Raw genomic sequence first — 16841 nt, 5'->3', positions numbered from 1 at the left:
AAATTATTAAGTAATCAATATTAGAAATGAATTATTTTCTAGAATCTCTTCCTGCATTTTAATTGTGTGTTCCTTTTAATTCTAGGCCAGGATTGATGACAAAGTACTCATCAAAGAAAATAAAACCAAACAATCCCAAACATACCCTTGATATATTTTTTAAGTAAACATTGAACATTTCATCATTAATTTTAAATTGAAACTTGTTATTTTCTAATCAGTGAATTTGTTCTTTCTGATTTTAAGTTTGCAGATTTATTTAGTGAAGGCAAGTGCAATAATCCTTCCTCAGATGATGTTTACTTTTCTAAGATATATATATACTGATTCCGTATATCTTTTTTATAACCATGAGAATTTTACTTCCATTATACATCAATTGGAAATTAATCCTGTTATGAGATAATTTTTAAAAGGAAAATTAGGAATGAGATAAGGTGGTGTTTTTTTATTATTTTTATACTGAATATAAAAACATATTGGTAAGGACTCTCAAAGATTTACACAAACCTATATTATAAGAATTTTTCAGCACTTAACTGCTTTGTTGGCATTGATCCTAGTATCTAAATACTTCATGAGCATTCATAATTAAAATTTATCTTAAGTTCTGTGAAGAGTATTAACATAACTAGTACAAGTGGTTTTCTTCAGGAAAATAAATATCACAGTTATTATCTGTGTTAAAATGGTTTTTGCCTAAAATATAATTTTTAATCTGACTTTTCTTATTTAGAATTCCGTTATCTTATGAATAAGCACTTGAATCACTTTTTAAAATATTTAGTCTAAGATGATTCAAAGTAGTTTTATTTTAATACAGGACTTTTAAATGGCAGTATTTCATTTCTTGTCAATTATGTTGGTACTCTCCACAAATCTATAAAGAAGGATGAATTGTACAGTCATTTTTAAATAATCTTCAAGAGAAAATGTGTAATTCAAAAGATTAATGTGTATTAAAACACATTACATATCTTAGTTACATTTCTATCAACATTTTTATTATTATTTGTGAAAGAAGAGAGCTTAATAGTAGTTAGCTTAAGTAGTTTCTCCAAATACTTTTGTGCTATCTATGAGTTCTTCTCAAAAAATAATTATTTAGGCCAGGCACAATGGCTCATACCTGTAAGGACAGCACTTTGGGAGGCTGAGGTGGGCAGATCACTTGAGGTCAGGAGTTTGAGACCAGCCTGGCCAACATAATAAGACCCTGTCTCTACTAAAACGAAAAAAAAAAAAAAAAAATTAGCCAGGCTTGGTGGCACATGCCTGTAATCCCAGCTACTCAGATGGCTGAGGCAGGAGAACCTCTTGAACCTGGGAGGTCGAGGCTGCAGTCAGCCAAGATCTTGCCACTACACTCCAGCCTGGATGAAGAGCGAGACCCTGTCTCAATAATATAGTAATAGTTATTATTACTATTTAATTGTAACATGAAGTTGGAAGCCATTTTCTGTTACTTCTTTAAGGAGCTAAATCTTTTGTTCTCTTATATTTTTGTTTTCTCTCCTCTTGCTTTTCATATTTTAGCTTATGATCTAAATATATATTTTATATATTATAATATTTTAGGAATAGCTTAATTAAGAACTCACAGACTTTGGCAAAGTGGTAACTGGACTTTTAATTACTAGATTGTTTAAATTAGGCTTAATGCCTGTTAGCATGCCAATCCAATCCCATGACTGATGTTATTATACACTGTGGCAAATACAAAGTTGTAGTGTTATGGTTCTTGATCATGTGATTTACTTATGTAAATTCTGTACAAATTTAAGTTCAATGAAATATTTAATGCACTGAAAGGTAAATAATACCATATTGAATTATTTTCTGTCTTGCCTTAAGTTTATTTTTATTATCTTCAATATTATATTAAATGCTAAATTATTTTCATTTAAGGATTTATTTAGTTGAATGTTAATCATTTAGTAATATTTAATAATCATTTGAAATCAAATTTAAAACTTTTATAGATCTAATAGAGATGGTTTTCTTACTTTTCCACTCTTCCTCCCTCTTATGCCTTCATTTTTTTTTCTCTGCCCAGAATTTTCTTCACATTCGTTACTACCTGTTTTGTCTATTATATCCAACCCATTTTCTTTTTATTATAATTTTGATTTGGGGCATTTGAAGAAAATACAGCAAAACTACAAGGACTGGTAATAAGCATGCATAATTTTACCTACTTAGTGAACCTAATATAAACCTAATATAAAGAACCACCATATTTGCAATATATATAACTGGTGAAAAACTAGTGTCCAGAATATATAAATGATCCCTATTAATCAGTAAGAAAAAGACAGTCAATAGAAATTTGTACTAAAGACTTTATATGGCATTTCAAATGAAAGGAAATCCAGATGACCAAGAAACATGAAAATATTCCCAGCCATATTAATATTTGGGAAGTAAAAAATAAAACTACAGGGAGGTATCATTACATCTCTACCTTATTTACAAAAATGAAATGATCTAATGATACTAAATTTTGGTGATGATGTCAGCTCTTACATTGAAAACAATCACTGTGGAAAAATTTGTCCTTCAGTAAATTTAAAGATAAATGTGCTCAAAACCCAGCAATTGCACTCTGAAGTATACATCTTTGCAGGCTGTCTTTCATTACAGTTATTTTTTTTCCTGTCAGGACCCTAACTAATACAATGCCTTGGGAAAACTACTGAACATGTATCCTAGAAAGCATGTACAAGAAAGTTCTGCCCAGTCAGGAAGGTGGCCTAGAAAAAAATTTTTTAGTGTTCATAGCAGCACTGCAATATCCAAAAGTTAGAAATGAACCAATTATTCAGCAATGGTAGAATGGTTAAATTCTACCATGGCATTTGTGTTGAAACAATAGAATTCTACACAATGGTGAAAATGAAGGAAATAGCTAACCACAACATAGGTGAATATCACAGACATAGCATAGAGCAAAAGAAGCGAATCACAGAGGGATGCCATCAACATGATTCCATTTGTATAAAGTTTAAAACAGTAAAAACTGAACAACCATATTGTTTTAAGGGTGATAAAACTGTAAAGAAAAGCAAGTGTTTTCATTAACAAGATGATATTTTCCTCCATCTCTGCAAGCTAGTTTCAGTTGAGAAAAAAATACATTTCTTTCTTCCAGGACCTTGCTGAACACAGCAAGAAAGAGCCATCCCATGCCAAATTTTTAATTTTTCTCCTAGCATTTCCCCTAAGGCTACCGCCTCAATCAGCATTTGGTCTTCTTTCCAAAGATAGCTGTAGACAGTTTGACCAAATATTTTGTTACCGCTTGTGATGGTTAATATTGAGTGTCAACTTGATTGGATTAAATAATGCAAAATATTGTCCTGGGTGTGTCTATGAGGGTATTGCCAAAGAAGATTAACATTTGAGTTGGTGGGCTCAAGAGACAGATCCACCCTCAGTCTAGTTGGGCACTCGTCTAATCAGCTGCCAGCATACCTAGGATAAAAGCAGGCAGAGGAACGTGGAAGGACTACACTGGCTAAGTCTTCTGGCCTCCATCTTTCTCCTGTGCTGCATGTTTTCTGCCCTGGAACATCACACTCCAAGTTCTTCAGCTTTTGGACTCTTGGACTTGCCAGGGACTATGAGGCTTTCAGCCACAGACTGAAGGGCTGCACTGTCTGCTTCTCTACTTTTGAAGTTTTGGAACTCAGACTGGCTTCCTGGCTCCTCAGCTTGCAAACAGCCTGTATGGGACTTCACCTTGTGATTGTGTGAGTCAATTTTCCTAAGAAACTCCCCTTCATATATACATCTGTCTTATTAGTTCTGCCCCTCTGGAGAACCGTAATACACCACCAAACAAGTCACCAGTTTTCCCGTCTGTGATATTTGTGTCCCGACTCCCTGAAGTCTTCTCTCCAACCCTAAGTCAATTCGTTATATTAGGCTTTGTTATTTGTAGTACCCTATTTCTTTATCAGTTCAGTCACAAGTTTCCTGGTGCCTCTTCCTCGTTGAGTCACATGGGGACATGCTTAATTCTCCCAGAAATGTGTGACAGCATGTGTAAAATATTGCCAACCAGGGAAGCTCAACCAATCCTTGGTGTCCAAGGTTTTTACTGGAAGTCAATCACACAGACATGCATCACACATGTGACTGACCTTACCTATTAAGTCTCAAGACCCCAGAGGTGTAGTGATACCTCATGGCCCAGGGCTTCAGCCATTCAAAAACAGACATTCACCATGAGTCATACTGTTAGCATAAACTATCTCATCAAACTAACAAAATGCAGCCCAAGGCCTCAGGCATACTAGAACACTATTATCAAACTGGAAATTCCAAGGGCTCAGGTCATTTCCCAGGAGCTAGTTAAGGAAGGGCCAGTACCTGAAGACACCTCTCTTTGAAAAGTGCAGGGCTTGAGTAACCTGAGGCTGCTGGGTTAACCCTTTACTGCATAAATGTCGAATTATTAGAATTGTATTCAAATAAAATATAAAAAAGAAAGATCGGCCGGGCGCGGTGGCTCAAGCCTGTAATCCCAGCACTTTGGGAGGCTGAGACGGGCGGATCACAAGGTCAGGAGATCGAGACCATCCTGGCTAACACGATGAAACCCCGTCTCTACTAAAAAATACAAAAAACTAGCCGGGCGAGGTGGCAGGCGCCTGTAGTCCCAGCTACTTGGGAGGCTGAGGCAGGAGAATGGTGTAAACCTGGGAGGTGGAGCTTGCAGTGAGCTGAGATCCGGCCACTGCACTCCAGCCTGGGCGACAGAGCGAGACTCCGTCTCAAAAAAGAAAAAAAAAAAAAAAAGAAAGATCACTTAGAGTAACTTTTTCCTGCCTCACTTGAATAATGCAGAGACACTTCAAATTCATAACATGTTTAGGAGGTCTCAAGGAGGATGGGCTATGCGTTTGGAATGTATGCATATTAGAGTATAAAACAACAAATGACATAATTTCTTTGCATGTGTATAATCCTCTCTTCAATGTAGTTCAAAAGTCTCTTTTTAAATATCAGTCTTTACATTGTCCCTGTAATATAGAGCTATACACCTTTCCTCAATCTTATGTGATAGTAGGACAAGTAACATTATAAGAAGTATTTATCAATTAATTCACTCCACCAGAAGTGCTTTATTTTAAAGTTAGCATGGGAATTGCGATATCCGCAGGGTCAATGTCCCCTCTGAAGAAGTGACCTAGAGTAAGAAGTTTCAGCATCACCGTGGGTAATGGAAGCCATATAACAGAATTTAAGAAGGAACTTTGTGCTAAGAAAATGTAGACAGTGGTTATAGGCATTTATGTAAGAAGGCTGTAAGTTAAAGGCAAGAGAGATGTAGCAATGAATAGGAGATATTTTTTCTGCCCTCATTAACAAATGTATTTATTTACTACTCCTTACCTTTTAACTCATCCCCCCTGTATCCACTGCTACCTCTGCCAACCCTATACCTGTTACTGAATTCTATCTACTCTTGTGGGGCCTCTTGAAAATATCCATTTCTTTCCATCTCTTTTGTCAAGCCCTTATCAGTTGTCTAAACTCTGACTTTCCAACTGATGTGTCAGTTTTCCTTGCTGTAAACCATCTCACGCATTTTTTTACAGATTAGCCATAAACAGCGTTCCCATAATAGCATGTCAGAAAAACAAAGCAATTTTCAAAAGCTCTCAACTGTCTCCAAGATTAGCAGTGGAATGAGTAGGAAAAGGGAGTGATTTTTAGTGTATGATTATTTCTGTGGTGTAAATACTCCCACCATGACAGATTTCAAGTTATGTGATGTCAACCAGTTCACAAAATTCCTGAAACTTTAACAGCTCTTGCAAGCCAGTACAAGCCAGCTCCTATATATCACTGTCCATGATGCACTCTAAACACTGGCTCGGCATTCAGGGTTTCCTGAACAGACCAAGCTGTTTCTCCTTTCTGCCATCTGTGCTCCATTGCTCCCTCTGTCCAGAATATGCTTCCTGAATGCCCCTTTTTTATCTCCCACCTACATAGTCACTCGTCTTTCAACTCAGCTCAGGGGCCACCTTCAGAAAATGGTTCCTTGCCCTCTGGAAAAACTGATCAGTCACTATTTTGTGCTGCTGTTTCTCTACAAAGATCCTGAAACATTCTTTGCATGGCCCCCAATGTTGGTTTCTCCCTACCAGATTGTAGGCCCCAAGAGATCCTGGACTTTCACTTATCTCTGAATTCCAAGTATGAAGTGTATGGCCTGGCACACAGTAGATACGGAGAGTCATTTGTTGACATGTAAATGAATAAATAGTATGTGTCCAAGAGTGTTTACTACTATCTTATTGTTTTTCTCTGGGAAGACAGAATGGTGGCTAAGTGGCTGCACTCACACTAGGTCCTAAAGAGTGGGCGTTCCAGAAAGAGACAATTGCATTTATTTACCTTTATTAGATAATGGCTTGCTTTATACATGTTTTATTATTATACTGTGTCCTTTTGGAGTGGCTTGGAAGTATTTGCAAGAAGACTTAAAATACGACTATTAACCTGGGGCTAATAAAACTGTTTTTTTAGGAAATATTTCATTTAAAAAATCATACCTGGTGTACCTGGTGCTGAACTGTTGTTTTTAGAGACAAGGTCTGACCGTCACCCAGGCTGGAATGCAGTGTCATGATCATAACTCACTGCAGCCTGGAACTCTCAGGCTTGAGATCCTCTCATCTCAGCTTCCTGAGTAGCTGGGACTACAGGCTGGTGCCATGATGCCCAGCTAAGTTTTTGTAATTTTTGTTGAGATAGGATCTTGCTATGTGGCCTAGATTGGTCTTGAACTCCTGGCTTCAAGCAGTCCTCCTTCCTCAGCCTCCCAAAGCTCTGAGCCACCATGCCTGGCCCTGGTACTGAATTTTCTTTGACGTAATGTTCCATTTTGAAAAGCAGTGATGGCCGGGCGCGGTGGCTCACGCCTGTAATCCCAGCACTTTGGGAGGCCGAGACGGGCGGATCACAAGGTCAGGAGATCGAGACCATCCTGGCGAACACGGTGAAACCCCGTCTCTACTAAAAAATACAAAAAAATAGCCGGGCGAGGTGGCGGGCGCCTGTAGTCCCAGCTACTCGGGAGGCTGAGGCAGGAGAATGGCGTAAACCCGGGAGGCGGAGCTTGTAGCGAGCCGAGTTCGTGCCACTGCACTCCAGCCTGGGCGACAGAGCAAAGACTCCGTCTCAAAAAAAAAAAAAAAAAAAAAAAAAAAAGAAAAGCAGTGATATATTTGAACACACTTTGTGTTGGTAGGATTTTAGTAAACTTCACAGAGAGGTGATGTTTATTTCCCTGGAGAAAAAACTGTTTTTTCATTGTATAATTAAGGACTAATCGCTTTTGCTTTGTAATACATAACTGAATTAGGTTGTTAAGAAAAACTCCAATGACATTATGGTGACTATTGGAAACATGATTCCATTTATTAAGCAAACCATAATATTGAACTGTTCCCCTTACCAGTATGAGGCAATTGTGATAGTGTTACTTTGTAACTGCTGCTGTCTACAGAATGCTCAGGGAAATTAAAGATAATTCAGAGACAAATGGTACTAACCCTTCTAACCTGTCTCTAAAGTGTAGAGGACTCTTTCCTACACACACACACACACACACACACACACACACACACACAACCTCTGCCAACCAAAGACCTATCATTGAGTTCCGTCTACTCTTGTTGGGCCTCTTTGAAAACACTTCTTTCCATGTCTTTTATCAGGTTCTTATCAGTTGTCTAATATCTGGCTGTCTAACTCACTGCTTAGCTTTCACCAGTTGCTTTCCCTGCTCTAGATCATCTTGTGCATTTTTATATACAATACTTTCCTAATATCGCTCATGTTCTTGGGTGTCTGTGGAGAGAGTGAGAGAGAGAGAGACAAAAAGAGAAAAAAAAGGTTGGGTCAGCTCTAGGATAAAATCTAGTTCTCTTTTATGAAGGCTCAAAAGTTTTTTCCTCTTAGAATATGCTAAACATCAAATGTGATCTCTGAAACCATCCACAAGTGTGAGATATGCCAAGGTTTTTTGGATTTTGCTAGCAATTCTGGGCAGAGATCCTGATTGTCTTTCAACATTCTACTTTTCTGCCATATTATTAGAATTGTAGCTTGGCACATGATCACCCAGAATAGACTACTGTATTTCATCAATTCTTTATAAACCACTAAGAAATAATACCTAAGATAGGGAGTCTAATAGGTTACCAGTGCATAAATATGGGACACCAAGGTTTATACCTTCAGAGCAAGGATAAAGGAGAAATCCTCCATGAAGAAAGAGGGAGCAAAGCAACTTGCCTGCTCAACCTTGGCACTGGTTGGAAGGAGGGACTGCCAGTGAGAATTTGAATCACAAACCAGCACACATGTAGGCTTGTAATCTGAATTCACACAAATGGTATCATCCTGAAGAGCTCAAGCAGAAAATGTAATTAAAGTGAGGTTAGTATTGTCCCTAGTGACTGGCAGAAGCATATGCAAATCCTTTCTGGAAGAACTCAACTTCAATTCAGGCGGACAATTTAGTATCTCAATTAAAAATATGTGATAGTGTGAAAAATAGAGGTTACAGAATTGATGACTACAATATATCTCCCATCCTTGCAGCTCACACCCTCCCAGCTAGGGGTAGCCATATGACTGAGTTTTGACTAATGGTATATAAAAGGAAGTACTGGCTGGGTGCGGTGTCTCACACCTGTAATCTCAGCACTTTGGGAGGCTGAGGCACGTGGATCACCTGAGGTCAGGAGTTCCAGACCAGCCTGGCCAAGATGGTAAAACCCTGTCTCTACTAAAAATACAAAAAGTAGCTGGGCATGGTGGCACGCTTGTGATCCCAGCTACTCAGGAGGCTGAGGCAAAAGAATCGCTTGAACCCAGGAGGCAGAGGTTGCAGTGAGCTGAGATTGCACCACTGCACTCCAACCTGGGTGACAAAGCTAGATGAGGACCTTGTCTCAAAAAAAAAAAAAAAAAAAGTACTATGTGTGGTTGCTTTTGGGAAACTTCCCTTCTTGCAGCTGTAGCATTCTCTTTGCCTCTTCTTTCTATTTCTCTGTTCCATCCTGCTGCCTGGAAGCAGATGCTGCCGTTTACACCTAAACATAAGGGCTGCACATGGGGATAGTGGAGTAGTGGGCTGCAGAGGCTGATTCCTGGGGGCGTTGTAAAACAGAGACATATCAGCACTGGCCTGCACACTTTGAGACTTTCACAAGAAGCAAATTAAAAAACTGTTTAAGCCATAGTTACTTGGGTTTTCCTATTATTTATAGCTGAATCCTAGCGGATAAAGGATATAAAGATTATTAAGACATGTTTGTCCTCAAAAAATGGACAGCCACTCCAGGGACAGTTTCTGTTCAATGTAGGGAGGGCTATAATAGGTGAATATACAAAGTGGGAGTCTAGGGAGAAATCATCTGGTAGAGGAGGGCAAAGAGAAATCTAGGAAGATGTTTTTAAAAATATGGAATCCTTGAACAGGATCTGGTTTTAAAGGTTTACTTCAGAATTGAACATATTTTTTTAGTCTAGACCTTCTTTTAGGGAAAAAACTAAAGCTTTAACGACTCAAAGACAAGTTACTGCTCACATGGCTAAATTGCATTCCATGTTTATTTGACAAATACTTATTGCAGGTTGGGTAGCTGTTGGAGATGCAGTAGGAAACTTTTTTTTTTTTTTTTTTTTTGAGACAGAGTCTTGCTCTGTCACACAGGTTGGAATATAGTGACATGATAACAGCTTGCTGCAGCCTTGACCTCCTTGGTTCAGGCCATACTCCCATCTCAGCTTCCCAAGTAGCTAAGACTACAGGTGTGCACCACCAGCAGCAGCTAATTTTTAAATTATTTGTGGAGACCGGAGTCTCACTAAGTTGCCCAGGTTGGCCTCAAACTCCTGGCCTCAAGCCATCCTCCACTTCAGCCTCTCAAATTGCTGGGATTATAGGCATGGGCCGCCACACCTGGCCCAACAGACTTTTAAAAATCACTGTATTCATGAAGTTTACCTTCTGGTTGTGGAAACAGACACTAAACAAATACAGACATTTCAGTGGTAAGTGCTACAAAGGAAAGTGACAACAGCATAAGAGAATGGAACATGAAGGTAGGGGACACTTTTAGAATAAGATGATCCGAGAAGGCTCCTCTGAGGAAGTGACATTTAACCTGAAACCTTACTGATACAAAGGATCAAAACTATTTAAAAAATTTGGAAGTGAAGGTGGGGGAGAGAGGTTCTAGGCAAAGGGAGGAAATAAAAGCTGGATGGCTCTCCACCAGGAAACACTGGATGAAGAATGGAGAAGAATTGTAGGGCCCAAGATTAGAGAGATGAGTAGGGCCAGATCATGTGGGCAAGCTTTTATGTATTAGCACACTTAGAATTAATATTCTGCTTGAGAAGTAACCTGATATTTGAAACAGAGTGAAAAAGAAAATACCTCCTACAGTATACTTCATAACTTCTCATTTAGCCCAAGCTCTCAGGGAAGTAAAGTCCAGCTATGGCTGAGTTTCACATAATGCACTGCTTTGGAGTTTTTGTCTCATCTGGTAGAGTAAGATAAGTACCACATACTATTATAAGGCTATATAGCATAAAATGATGATGCATTTTCTCCGGTCATCGATAAGAAGATTTTTTAAAAAGTCAATTTCTTGGTTTAGAATTTGAAAGCAGTTTCAAACTTGGATAACACAATTCAGATCTTTTTTTTTTTCTTCTTCTTCTTCTTTTATTTATTTTTTGAGATAGGGTCTGGCTCTATCACACAGACTGGCACACAGTGGCACAATCTTGGCTCATTGCAACCTCTGCCTCCCAGGCCATCCTCCCACCTCAGCCTCCCAAGTAGCTGGGACTGCAGGCATGCACCACCATGCCTGGCTAATTTTTGTAGACAGGGGTTCTCACTTTGTTGCCCAGATTGGGAGATCTTTCTGTACTTGACTGTATGCTTTCCATTGATCTGCTGCTGTTTTCACTATTATTCCTTTTTTTGTGTGGGTATTTTCTTCTGATTTTTAGAATTTTACTTGTAAACATGCCACATACACATACAATTTGTGCCCTGTTTTTCCATTTACATATTATACTTTCCATATTAGTACATTGTCTGATATTTCTGCATAATACTCAACTTATCTGCTGTTGTTTTTATCATATCGCTATTACAAACATGAGGTCCATTTCCCTTTTTTAAAAAAGGAAAGTGAGGTTACGGGTGGTGTTCTGGTAAATAATATTTTGTCATTTGTTTTCATTGATAAGGAAACATTGTTTTGAATTCAATGCCTCAAATTGAGTGCACAATAATTTGAAGGAAAAAGCTGACAAGTTTGAAATGAAATTGATATTACATAATTTACATTAAAATGATACATCTTTTGTAAATTTGTAAGAAGAATAAAAAATAAATGAAAACCTGATTACCTTTCTTATTTGAAGTTTATTTGGGGGGTCAGAATTTGACTTGCTTCTGTATTATTTCACTTTTCAAAAGAATCCGCCAGGAGAGATTATAATTGCGTGGTCTTCAAATGAGAAATCAAGTCTGTCTTTATTCAAAAGAAAATGTTGGAAGCCCATTTAGAAATCATTTAATATTGAAGTTCCTATAGTGTTGGTTATAAATTCAACCTTGACATTTCTTAAAATTGTACAAAGAAGTGGTAGAGTAGAAGTGGGAGTTCACTGGGGCTTGTAGATTTCGCAGGATGTTTTATTTCCCGGAGGACCAAACCTTAAGCACAGTGCACGCCACACCTGAGGGCGGATTCTCCCAGGCCGGCCCAAGTCAGGGCAGGGCTGGAAAACCAGGGGCTTGTTGCCCAGCGAACCGCCACAACAGAGAGCGGTCTGCGCTCCTGCGGGGCTGACCTGCCAGCGTCCAGCCTCGCGCCCTGGGCCTGTCTGGATCTGGGTCTGGGTCTGGGTCTGGCCCTGCGCTCCGGGTCCGCGGAGGCGACCATGGACCTCGCCGGGCGCGCCCGGGGCCACGGGGCCACGGTAGGGGGGCTGCTGCTCAGGGCGGCTGCTACCGCCAAGGGTCTCAGGGAGGACCTGAGGGGCGCGAACGCCCTGCCTTGGAGGGCCCTGTCCCGGATCCCGAAGCGGAAGGGGCTTGGAGAGGAGGACACGGCAGTTGCCGGACACGAGCTCCGTGAGTCCCAGAACGAGGTCTCAGAAAATCAGGTTGCGGGGTGGGCTGGGTCGAAGGGACTTAAAAAGATACCCAGTGCAGCGCCTCCGGAAGCTGCGGGAGTGAAACTGGCGCGGCGACTCCGCCCTGGGACCCCGAGTCCCAGCCTTCACCGCTGCACCCCCTGTTGGCTGGTTTTCAGCTTTGGAATCCACCCCCACCATGTACTGTGGGTGGAAGGACAGTATTATTCTTCCGAATTAAGGAGGAGGCTTTTTAAAATAATGATTAAGTCCTTTTGCAAATAAGAGTTTCATGTGCTCTTATCTCCTATATCGTGACTCCTGCGCCGATTTATTGTCTGACTTTAAATAAATCACTTATCTTTCTGCACTTGTTTTAAAGCACGGAGTGGATCATCTATGCCTTGGGAATAATGTGCAGTATAAACTAAGGCAGCTGTTAAGCAGTTCAAAAGCTGAAAGCGAGTCAAGTCTCTCCCCGGCACCCTCCACTCCCCACCCGCCTCCGACCCCGGGCCCCCGCAAGCAGGGTCTTGTTGCTCTGTTGCACATGCTGGAATGTAGTAGTGCAATCACAGACCTCCTCAGGCTCAGGTGATCCTCCCACCTCAGCCTTCCCAGTACTCAAATCTCTTTTTTTTTTTTTTTTTTTTTTTTGAGACGGAGTCTCGCTCTGTCCCCAGGCTGGAGTGCAGTGGCCAGATCTCAGCTCAGTGCAAGCACCGCCTCCCGGGTTTAGGCCATTCTCCTGCCTCAGCCTCCCGAGTAGCTGGGACTACAGGCGCCCACCACCTCGCCCGGCTAATTTTTTGTATTTTTTAGTAGAGACGGGGTTTCACCGGGTTAGCCAGGATGGTCTCGATCTCCTGACCTCGTGATCCGCCCGTCTCGGCCTCCCAAAGTGCTGGGATTACAGGCTTGAGCCACCGCGCCCGGCCCAGTACTCAAGTCTCTTAACGGGGCACACCATCCAAGCCTACTGGCTGGGACGGCCTTATTTCCTAAGTTAGGCTTGGAAGCTGTACACCAGTTCCTCAATATAGTGTTCATTCAGTCATTCTGGAAATATTTTCAAGGGCTTAACTATTTTCTAGGCATGTTCTAGATGTAAGGATGGAGAGAACAAGACAACCCCTATTCTGGTGGAACATTCTGTTGTGGTAGAGGGGTGATAGACAATAAAATAAGTAAGCAAATAAATGAATAAGATAATTTAAGGTAAGTGCAGTGAAGGCCATGAGACAGGGTGATGTGGTTGGAGTCAGGCTGCCTAGGACAATTCTATCACTTATAAAGCATGAACAAGTGGTATAACTTTTGAAAATCTCAGTTTCCTCATCTGTAAGATGGAGGAATCATGCCTACATCAACAGGTTATTTGTTTTATATAAACCCTGGGGCATTCCAATAGTTGGAGATCAAGCAAAGGAAAAAGAGCTGGTAGAAAAGACTAGAAAGCAACAGTTGGCTTACCAGACCTCTAGAGAAGAACATGTTACAAGGGGTGTGTGTTCCTCTGTGTCACAGTTGCCAAGAGCTCAATGCACTTGACAGGGTATGATGACTGGGTTTTGGCAAGACGGAGTGACCTCAACAAGAGCAGTTTCAGTAGAGGGGTGGGAAAGATGTCTGATTAGCATGGGTTGAGACAAGATTGAGATGAAGAAATGGAGACAGCAATTATAGAATACTTAAGTTTGGGGTAATGGAAAGTTGAAAAATGCAGCAGCAGTTGGAAAGGAAGCTGGGGTCAAAGGAAGGTTTTTTACACTCAGGGTATTATGGCATCTCCGTATTTTTTGAAGGAAGTGATCCACTGGAGAGAGATTAAGTGATCTAGAGGAAAGAAGACATAATTTCCAAGAGACTGACATATGAAACACTTGAAAAGATAAAAAGGGGATGGGATCCAGAGCCCAGGTGTAGAGGTTGGCCTTTCCTAGGTACAGGGATGCTTCATCCTGTATATACAAATGAAGGTAGGTTGGTAGATGCACCTAGGTGGGAAGATGTGGGAATTCGTGTCCTACTACTTCTGTTTTCACTATGAGGCAACGTTATTGACTGAGAATTAGGTGATGGTAGTGGGAGGAAGTAAATTAGGTAGATTAGTAAATTCAGATATTTGAGGAGAAAGGAAAGGATATGACATATTGAAGAAGGGAAGACTAGGGAAATGTAGAGGCTAGCTAGTCGTGCTGAGATTAGTGGGGAAGAATTTAAGAGACCTGTTAGCATGTGTATCAATCAGGACAAAGTAAGCTTTTCCTGCAGCAATAAATGACTCCTACGTCTGAGTGACTGGACATAAAAACAATCTATTTCTGGCTGGGTGTGGTGGCTCACACCTATAATCCCAGCATTTTGGGAGGCCCAGGTGAGAGGATCACTTGAGGACAGGAGTTCAAGACCAGCCTGGAAAACGTAACAAGACCCCGTCTTCAAAAGAAAAATCTATTTCTTGCTCGTGTAGCATGTCCAAAATAGGTTGGCGAGGGTCTCTCAGGAACCCAGGTGTCAAGGATCATAAAGGGGTTGAGATTTTACCCTACTTATAATCTCACAAGTTAGCTTACTAGGTGATAGAGATGCTGGCAGAAGACACTTTTGGATCAGAGATGATGGATTTCATTACTCACAGCAGTAGCAGTAGCCAGAGTGTTAGCATTTGTGTCAGTTCTCCAAGCCCCAATTCCCACAGGGAGATATAGAGATGCCAAATGACACCTGCACACACAGTGGGTTGTGTTACAGAAAAATCCTGCCCTTAGGGAACCCAAATCGTTTGTAATAGTCAGTAAGCATGCCTTACCATTGCTTTCTTCCAAGGCTGCAAGCAAACCTGCCCTTTGCTCCAGAGGAAAAATATCTCTATTTGTCAAGGCTTTTCACTATACAAACATCCCTGAAAAGATAGTAAAGAGCAAAGCCAGTCAATGCTTTTGCTTGTAAGATGTGCAGAAATGTGAGAGACCCAGAGAGAACTATCTCCCAATACCAAGTTGAGGGAGGTACCACCATCTTGTGACCCCTTCATTTAAACACATGGCTTCCAGTGTTGATAAGGCAGGGAAAAGAGACCTAGAGGGTGACACAGGCTTTTCACTGACTCAGCCCCAAAGTGACATGCCATCACTTCTGCTTTCAGTCCATTGGATACACCTCTCCAGGCTGGGATATGGGCTTACACATGTGACCAGGTAGAAGAGAAGAAGCAGATATTGATGAACACTAGCAATGTTTACCACAGCATGGTTGTATGTTTTTCTCCAGTACCGTTTAGCTGTTCAGGTACAGAAACAAAGCAAGTAGCTGTTGGATTTAATCTCAGAATTAGGATTCTGACCAACTAGTCTAATGGAGGAAAAGAATGGTGAGGGAGGTGTTTGCATAGAAGTGATTTCATAGGTGGACCATATACTATGGTCTGAATGTGTGAAATACATTTCTGTTTTTAAAAAAATTACTCAGTGTCAGGTAGTTTGTTACAGCAGCAAAAACAAACTGGCACCATGGAATCTAAACATGGTAAGGAGGGAAGTAAGGGCACAGAAATGAAGAATATGAAAAAGGGTTAGAACTGTGGACTGGAGGACTTCATAAGGTTGCAGAATTTCTGGACTTGGAGAACTAGAGCAGCTGAGCTGAACGGATGAGAAGTTGTGGTCAAAGAACAGGATTCTGGAAGTCAAGATTTCAGAGGTAGTGCAGTTTGAGTGATGATTAATTCAAGAATGTGTCTCTGAAATTTGATGATTGAGGTCAGATCTGCGGAAGATTATTAGAGGGAACTAAGAGGCCAAGGTGTTGGATTAATCATATGTGAGGAGATTGAAGTCACCTAGAATGGTGACAAGAGTAGGGGTAGGAAGGAAGAGAAGGATCCAGGTAACAGAAAGAATGAGCGTGTGAATCTGTATGTGTCTGCTCACACTGCCATGACAAAGTACAGCAGACTGGATGGCTCAAACCACAGATGCTTATTTTCTCACAGCTCTGGAGGCTACAAGTGCAACATCAAGATGTTGGAAAAGTTGGATTCTTCTTAGGCCTCTCTCCTTGGCTTATGGATGGTCACCTTCTCCCTGCCTTCACCTGGTTTTCCGTGTGTGTATATGTGTGTGTGTCCGTCCTAATCTCTCTTCTTTTAGGGACACCAATCATATCAGATTGGAGCCCATTCATATGACCTCATTTTACCTTCATTACCTCTTTAAAGGCCCTATCTCCAAACATAGTCAACATTCTGAGGTACTTGGGGTTAGGAGTTCAACATAGGAATTTTGAAGAGACACAATTCAGCCCGTAACAATATTTCCCAAGAAGATGCTCCTTGGTTGGTCCTTGATTGGACTTGGCAGTATCCTTAAGGGTCTTTGCTTCAACAAAAACTTGGGAAACATTGAATGTCATGATGGTATCATTTAAAAACAAGCAAATGCTTAGGAAACTATTCAGCAACACACATACAGAAACCTCTCTTACAGGTCCTTTCTGTTTGGAGATGATCTGTTATTGACTCCTACTTAACCTCAATTCTGGTCTTATCCGTTCGTGTTGGGCTGTCCTCTGAGAGCCCTCTACTCCCCTACATAACAAAAAAACTCAATAAACCCTGGAATCTTCTCTATGACAGTTAATAAAGC

General features: G+C 40.8%; 2 protein-coding genes across 5 annotated transcripts in view; both read left to right on the top strand.

The window, feature by feature from the left end:
* POLK (DNA polymerase kappa) overlaps positions 1 to 11467 on the top strand; it is a 98715-nt gene extending 87248 nt beyond the window's left edge. For all 3 annotated transcript variants that reach the window (XM_007975664.3, XM_073014673.1, XM_007975679.3), the window contains exon 15: positions 86 to 11467. In XM_007975664.3, the coding sequence (XP_007973855.1) occupies positions 86 to 167 (82 nt within the window). In that variant the 3' untranslated portion in view covers positions 168 to 11467. The remainder of the gene's footprint in view (positions 1 to 85) is intronic.
* Positions 11468 to 11563: 96 nt separating this feature from the next.
* The window catches only part of ANKDD1B (ankyrin repeat and death domain containing 1B), a 54795-nt gene continuing 49517 nt past the window's right edge, over positions 11564 to 16841 (top strand). For both annotated transcript variants that reach the window (XM_038010491.2, XM_007975654.3), the window contains exon 1: positions 11564 to 12193. In XM_038010491.2, coding sequence (XP_037866419.2) covers positions 12001 to 12193 — 193 coding nt within the window. In that variant the 5' untranslated portion in view covers positions 11564 to 12000. The remainder of the gene's footprint in view (positions 12194 to 16841) is intronic.

This window comes from Chlorocebus sabaeus, chromosome 4 (assembly GCF_047675955.1).
Source record: "Chlorocebus sabaeus isolate Y175 chromosome 4, mChlSab1.0.hap1, whole genome shotgun sequence".
Lineage (NCBI taxonomy): Eukaryota > Metazoa > Chordata > Mammalia > Primates > Cercopithecidae > Chlorocebus > Chlorocebus sabaeus.
This window is presented reverse-complemented; position numbering and strand designations above follow the sequence as displayed.